Here is a 7,880-nt window from a genome sequence, read left to right on the forward strand (position 1 = left end):
GCCTTCAATTCGCAATTTAAACATAAAACATGAACATATAATCAGACAGTCAAACAGATAGATAATGCATTTAAATAGATACAGTCAATCAATCAGTTTTAGATTTCAGTCAGTTAGTTCAGTATTTCAATCAGTTCAATTACTTTTCAAAATCAGTCTCAGTTTAGCAGTAATCGGTAGTTTATCGGTAAACAGTGGTGAGGATTGTTACATCTTTGTAATAATAGCAGTAACAGTTCAGTGACAGTAAATTGCTATGGATGCCACGAATACAGTTCACAAATAGGACAAACATTCATTCGGTAAACAGTGTCATTTCATAAAGCAGTATAGTCATTTATTCAGAAAATAATCTCAGTTGAACATATCTTTACAGCATAGTTACTCACAGAGCACTGGGCTATAAGCAGCTAGAGCGTCCTCGGATGCTAACCCTATAGTTACAGAATGAACACACACTAAGCTACACAGTTGGGAAGTAATAACTTAATCCCTAATTTGCCTCGATGTGGTTCTACATCAATATCCTCATCAAGATGCCTTAAACTAGGCCTAAGAATGCCTAGGATGGAATGAGGATGCAAAGATGCACTTTAAAACACTTTTCAGAATTTTCAAAAAACAGGGGTCTCGCTCGAGCGTAGCTTTCTACGCTCGAGTGGACATGCAGACAAAGGAGCTACGCTCGAGCATGACTTCCGTCACTCGAGTGGACTGCAAGCTGTAGTAAAAATACTGGATGCACAAAAATCACGCTCGACGGGCGCTCGATCCATGCTCGAGCGTGAGACACAAGTCCTCGCTCGAGCGTGAACTCTCTCGCTCGAGCGGACTGTAAACACATGCAAAGTACTGGATACATGCATTTCACGCTCGAGCGGACTGCATGAACGCAAGGCGTACGCTCGAGCGTGGAGTTCCTCGCTCGAGCGTGAGTCCAAAATATGGAATTTCCAGATTTGAACCTCAAGCTCAAAACTCAACCTCTTGGGCCCATTTTCTGGAAAAACACTTTAAACCCATAATATAACATGTTTCGAAGATCAATTTGTAAAATCAAAGCCCAAGGGTGAGTCAATTAAATACCATTTTCAAATAAAACATCAAGAACATGATGAACATGCAACATGCATGAATTTAATCAACTTTAAAGCTTCCAAAGCATGATCAAATGAGTTAATTCACTCCCAAACATGATGAATTCATGGATTATAACCCAAATATGGACATGCATGCAATAATTTCCATGAAAACAACTCTAAACTTCAAGATTTACACATGCGTGCATGAATTGCAACTCAATTCAACATTCAAACCAATTCTTGGCTTTAAAACTCTAATCTTCCAAGAACCATGCAAGAACTAACTTGATTTCACAATTAAAAGGATGAAATCCTTACCTAGGTTCCTCAATTTCAAGTCTAGAGGCTCAATTATGCAATTAACCTTCAATATCTTCAAGTCTCCAAGTTAAGTTTGATGAATTCAAGCCTAACCTCCTACTCTCTCTCTCTCTCAAACGGTTTGCTCTAGGAAATGGGCTGATGAAGTGTTGTAATGCTAGCATATAGAGATCAAATAAAAGGCTTATAAAAGTCCACTAAGTGGCATTTTGGTGAATAAGTCCAACTCTTGTAAATTAGCATTATTTAATCCAATTTAAACATACCAAATCACATTTCAACTAAATATATCATAAAATTACATAAATTCTAGTCAACACATAACACTAATCATTTTCAGATTCGGCTGCCGATAAGGCCTTCAATTTGCAGTTTAAAACATAACATATGAACAGATCATTTAACAGTCAAACAGATAGACATGCATTTAAACTAACACACTCAATCAATTAGCTCAGAATTTCAATCAATTCAATTACTTATCATGATCAGTCTCAGTTTAGCAGTAATCAGTAGTGTTATCAGTAAAGAGTAGTGAGGGTTGTCACAATAGTTGATGTAATTGATGATTTTCACATTAATATGTAAACAATTTCTATAGACTATTATTTGTCAGGTTATACTTTGCATTTGGCATAATCCATGTTGTTCGTTTTATGTTATTTCAATCAAATATTCGTAGTTCGGGGTACTGTGACACTCACCAATTTATCAGGTGTTAGCCACAAACTAATGGTAAGAATACAGACTTGATTTTTTATTTTGAATCAGTTTATTACAATTGAGTTCTCCATGTGGTACCAAAAAAATATTGTCTTTCTTTTGAATTGAATTGATTTATTTCTTTGGACATATCAGTTGTCTTTTTATTTTTTTCCTTTTTAAATACACTTTTCCCCCCTCTAATTGTCTTCTAATAAAATTATGTTCTCTTTTATTGTATGCCCGTAATGTTCTCTTTTTAATGATTTATAAATTGGGAAATTATGTTCTCTAATAAAGTTAGGAAATTATGAAAGTATGGAGACAATTAGGATTTGCATACAATTAGGAAATTATGTTCTTTTATTGGCATACACTAGGAAATTATGTTCTCAAATAAAATTATTTTGATCAAAAAATGCTATGGAGATTTGCACCAAATTGTAATATAGGTTCTCTTTCCTCATCTTCTTATTTCATTGGGAAAATTACAAATCAGTGAGTTTTTAAATATTTTTTGAAGTTATCACCTATTTTTAATTTTTCTTATTTAATTTACTCCTTACTATACATTTTCTTTTAGGTATTGATACTTGCAATACTTGATGGCTATTGGATGACTTTAAAATCTTTTTAATTTGGCTATTTTCTAAAACAACAATTTCTATTCTATAGTTGTTTATAGTTGATGTAATTGATGATTTTCACATTAATTTGACAAACCAGATGAGTTGCAGGAATTATTTTTTTTACAAAATTAAATTTCACCATTTAAGCGGTTTTATGAAAAATGTATTGCTATATTGTTGGGATGCTATGGCATGGAATTGATTTCTTCTTCATAATATGATGCATTTAGTTTAATATTAGGCTCCTTCCGCAATGTAGAGATGTGTTAATGCTTTCTTCAGATTGATTGGAAAATTATTTCAAATATTTGCTTTCCGTATCTTAATATGTAAAAAATTTCTAAAGACTACTATTTGTCAGGTTATGGTATTTATGTTGTCTGTATTATGTTATTTCAGTAAGATCTTTGTGGTTTGGGATACTATGACACTCACCAGTGTATCAGGTGTTAGCCACAAACTAATGGTAAGAGTGATGACTTGATCTTTTATCAAGTGCTACAAACTTTACAAATTTTAACATGATACGTACAATTTATAATTACATTTTGATACTAATATTATTTACACCTTATCTTCAGGTACATGCATACACTAGTAGTAATATATTACAATTGGTTGCATCTTTTATATATATATATATAATTAAGACAGTAAAATAACACAAAATTTTAACTAATTCCTTAAAGCACCATGTAATTATTGAAAGGGAAAGTTGGTCTAGGGTCCCTCTCCCACTTTTCGTAAGGGAAGAGATCCATAAAATTATTTTTTGATGTTTAAGGTCCTCCCATCTATCACAGAGAAATTCAGCCCTCTTCCTTTTGTCTACTCTCACTCGTCACCACGATCAAACACGCACAGAGAGAGAGAGAGCCATGTCCCCTGAAGATGTGTCGGTGGAGAGGTTTAGGGAGGTTCTCGCGGAGCTTGATCGACGGAGAGAAGCTCCACGGCACAATCACAGTCACCGACGGACAAAGTTCTCAATCCATCTACAACCGAGATCGGGAAAATTTGCAAGGAATTGAATGTTCAGCTACACACAGATGCTACGCAGGCTTTGGGGAAGATTGCAATCTCTCTCTCTCTCTCTCTTTCTATATATATATATATATATATCTTCATCCTCAATCTCCATCTTCCTCTATTAACTGGTTCATTCCATATCTTGTATAGTTCTTCATCAAGCTCAATTACTATATTTCCCATTTTGAAGAACTTTACTAGCAAATGCTTGCAAAGGCTTTATATTCATGATGTTTATCTGAAATTTGGAAATGTTTAGGGTGGCAAAATGGTTTTTCCACTGGTATGTATTAATGTGTTTCATGAAATTTCATATTGAATGTTCTGAGCTATGATATTGTTGCAGAAAATGTGTCGGTGGAAGCATATGGAAGGGAGAGAAATTTGAAATTTCTCTGGAGAGTCCATGAAAGGGCAAGGAGGCCAGAGAAATTTTAAATTTCTCTGGAGAGGTAATTTTGTGGAAAGGCCAGTGAAGTCAGAGAAATTTTCAAATTTCTCTGGAGTGTTGAGTCCAGGAGGGCAGAGAAATTTACAGTGGGAGGTTTATGGAAGGTCAGCTGAGGCTTGAAAACGTTTCTGGAAAGTACTTGGCAGACTGCAACGAAACTTCAACATCCAAATTAGGATCCAACTATACCGAAGCTGCAAGGTTGTGGTCTGTCATGGAGCTCATGCCCCAAGAATTTCTCAAATTTCTCTGGATTCAACCCAGAGAAATTTGAATTTTCTTTGGATTCAACCCAGAGAAAATTCAAATTTCTCTAGGTTCATTTTGACCGGTTTCTTTTGAGGCGAGCAAGGGGGTCCAACTCTAAATTGCCTCTTGTTGATCCAACTCTACCGAAGCTGCAAGGTTGTTGTCTATTATACATATAAAAATTAGGCTAGAGTGGCAATTTTTCTGATTACTCTCTCTCTCATGCTGTTGCTTGGTATATCTAACATGAAATTTTTGGTTTTTCAGGTGATGTTGAAGCTTCTTTGAGTTGGTGTCCCAGTGTTTTTTGAATTCATTGATCTTCTTTTCAATTGTTTGGTCTTGATTTTCTTGGCTGGTTTTGTTTTTTAATTTCTTCTTCATTCATCCGTGAATTAATAGTTGTAAATGCTACCGACACCGCCAATCTATAAATATAACTATCCTTTCTTGTTGCAGTACACAAAACATAAAGGTCAGAACGTTGAGTTCACAGGTTTCATTGAGTTTTAACAGGTTTGATCGTGTCTAAGATGAAAATATTGCACTGAAGAGAGGAAGAGAATTTCTCTGGATTGAATTTTCTCTGGTTGAATTTTCTCTGGATCGAATTTTCTCTGGACTGAAATTTCTCTGAATTGATGTTGAGGGACCTTAGACATCATGAAAATAGTTGATATCCTTTATACTATAAAATCATAATATCAAGGACCTTAAAAAAAATACCCCTTATTGAAACTTGTCAAATAAAATTAAATTCCACTTATTTTTATATGCAAACTTTAACATAATTAGTCATGAGAGGTGCGTTAAAAATTTAAAAGATGAAGATGCCAAAGAATATGCTTTGGATATATCTCTCCAGCCATGGAAAACATGGATGAGTCATTTCTCAAAAAAAGTTTTTGGTTACTAAAAAAATTTAGTAGCTAAAAGTGTATAATTGGCGACTAAAATTCACTTTAGTCGTCAAAAGTGAAGGTTTTGGTGACGAAAAATAAGTTTAGTCGCCAAAAGTGATTATTTTTAGGCGGGAATGAATTTTTTTTGCGACTAAAATACAATTAGTAGCCAAAATTATAGAATTAGCGACTAAAAAATAGATTTAATTACCAAAAGTGATCTCATTTTTTTTTAATAAATAATTTATTTTTTACATAAATTTTATTGAATAAAAATAATTATTGAAACTTGTCAAATAAAATTAAATCCCACTTATTTTTATGTGCAAACTTTAACATAACTAGTCATAGTCATGAAAGGTGCGTTAAAAATTTAAAAGAAGAAGATGCCAAAGAATATGCTTTGGATATATCTCTCCAGCGATGGAAAACATGGATGAGTCATTCTCAAAAGAGGAAGATAAACATGGGATACCATTACGAACAACTCTAGTGGGGCCAAATCAAAAAAAAAACAAAAAATAAAAAATAAAATGTGTTTCTCATTCCAGTTAGTTCTTATCCAAATAACCCTCATCTACTAAAGCCGAACTTAGCCAGACGCGGCGCCCCACCACACCACATACCTTCTCTCACCTCTCTCTCTCTCTCTCTCTCTCTCTCTAGATCTCATCCATGGCTGCCTCTCTTTCCATTTTCCTTCTATTTTCTGTCACTTTCCTTCTCACTTTCTCTCTTGCTCAGAAACCCAGTTCACAAAACATTGGTATAGTCCTTCCAGTGATCAAAGATGTCTCAACACTCCAATATGCGACCCATATGCATCATGGTAGTAATCCAACGGTTCCCATCAAGCTTGTGGTTGATCTTGGCGGTCCAGTTCTCTGGCTTGATTGTGCCTCCGGACACATGCCATCATCTCATCGTCCCATCAACGGTGGCTCACTCGAATGCTCAAGGGCAAATATAGCCAACGGTTGTGATTGTAGTGTTGACACGGTCAACACCATCACACATGGGGCCACACGTGGGGAGCTAGTTGAAGACGTTGTGGCCGTTGATTCCGTTGACCGATCAGGTCAGGTGACTTCAATCACCACCGTCGATCACTTCCTATTTTCATGTGTACCACCATGGCTACTAAATGGCCTAGCAAGTGGTGTGAAAGGAATGTTGGGCCTTGGGAGGGCTAGAATATCAGTACCATCACAACTTGCCACCAGCTTCGGCTTCCAACGGAAATTCGCCATCTGTCTATCATCGTCAAACGGTATCGTTCTCTTGGGTAATGAGCCTTATGTCTCGATTTTTGAGCCCGACTTGCCGAATTCACTGATGTACACACCCCTAATTTCTAATCAAGATGGTGCCTTAGAAGATTACTACGTTAATGTGAAGTCCATTAAAATAAATGGCAAGAGATTGTCACTTAGTACATCAACACTATCCATTGGAGGGACAAAACTAAGTACAATTGTTCCTTATACCACTATGGAGAGCACAATCTATGACACATTTAAAAGAGCTTATATCAAGATTGCCACCTCAATGAACATGACTCGGGTTGCATCTGTAGCACATTTTGATGTCTGTTTTAGTTCTGATGGGCTTGAAAAAACATGGGGCGGGCCTGCAGTGCCGGTAATTGATTTTGTGTTGCAAAGTGAGATGGTGAAGTGGAGGATCCATGGGAGGAATTCGATGGTGGAGGTGAGTGATGGAGTTCTTTGCTTAGGGTTCTTGGATGGAGGTGTGAGTCCTAAGGCTTCAATTGTGATAGGGGGTCATCAATTGGAGGATATTCTTCTAGAGTTTAATTTGGGTACTTCAATGCTTGGATTTAGTTCATCATTGTTGATGAGGGACACTAGTTGTTCCAACTTTAAATTGTATTCCATGCCTAGTGAATCACTTTGATTCAGATCTGATTTAGGATTTTTTGTATTAATTTTGATTGTAAATTAGCGAAACAGTTAACTCCAAGATTTATAAGAACATTATTGGTATGGCAAGATTACAAACCAAATCAAATTCTTAATTATATGATTTTTTTTTTTTTTTTTAAATACCATTTTGCTCTATTCTCAACAAGTTATTTAGTGTTGTTATAACACCACATAATCATATACTCACTTAACAATAAGAGGACGTGTTATATATATATATATATATATGAAAGGGCAAATTAAACATTTGAACAAGTGTAGTTAGATAGGCACATGGTTATGTTGGTGACCCTAGTTTATAATTTTTGTTAGACCATCTCCAACGGTTAAGTAAACTTGGCATTTGATTTGAAATTTGGTGAAAACGGCACTTTTTGGAGCTCCAACGGTTTCACCAAATTGGTAGGAATGGCAACGGGGCGGGGCGGGATTGGGCCAGGGATCACCCTTCCCGTCCTCGATCCCCGATGGCAGAACTTCCCCCCATTCCCGTCTCCATCCTCGACGGGGAGCCCACTATCGCCCCCACCCCCGCCCCCTAACGGGGATCGGGTTTCCCCGGCCCCGAA

At 36.2% G+C, this 7,880-nt stretch overlaps 1 protein-coding gene across 1 annotated transcript; it reads left to right on the forward strand.

Moving 5' to 3' along the window:
• Positions 1-5,776: 5,776 nt before the first annotated feature.
• LOC114289451 (putative aspartic proteinase GIP2) lies at positions 5,777-7,391 on the forward strand. The gene has a single exon (XM_028233179.2). It carries the CDS (start codon positions 6,041-6,043, stop codon positions 7,280-7,282), a length of 1,242 nt encoding a protein of 413 aa, XP_028088980.2. The 5' UTR covers positions 5,777-6,040; the 3' UTR covers positions 7,283-7,391.
• The last annotated feature ends 489 nt before the right edge of the window (positions 7,392-7,880 follow it).

Source organism: Camellia sinensis, chromosome 7, assembly GCF_055761805.1.
Source record: "Camellia sinensis isolate YWXY chromosome 7, ASM5576180v1, whole genome shotgun sequence".
Lineage (NCBI taxonomy): Eukaryota > Viridiplantae > Streptophyta > Magnoliopsida > Ericales > Theaceae > Camellia > Camellia sinensis.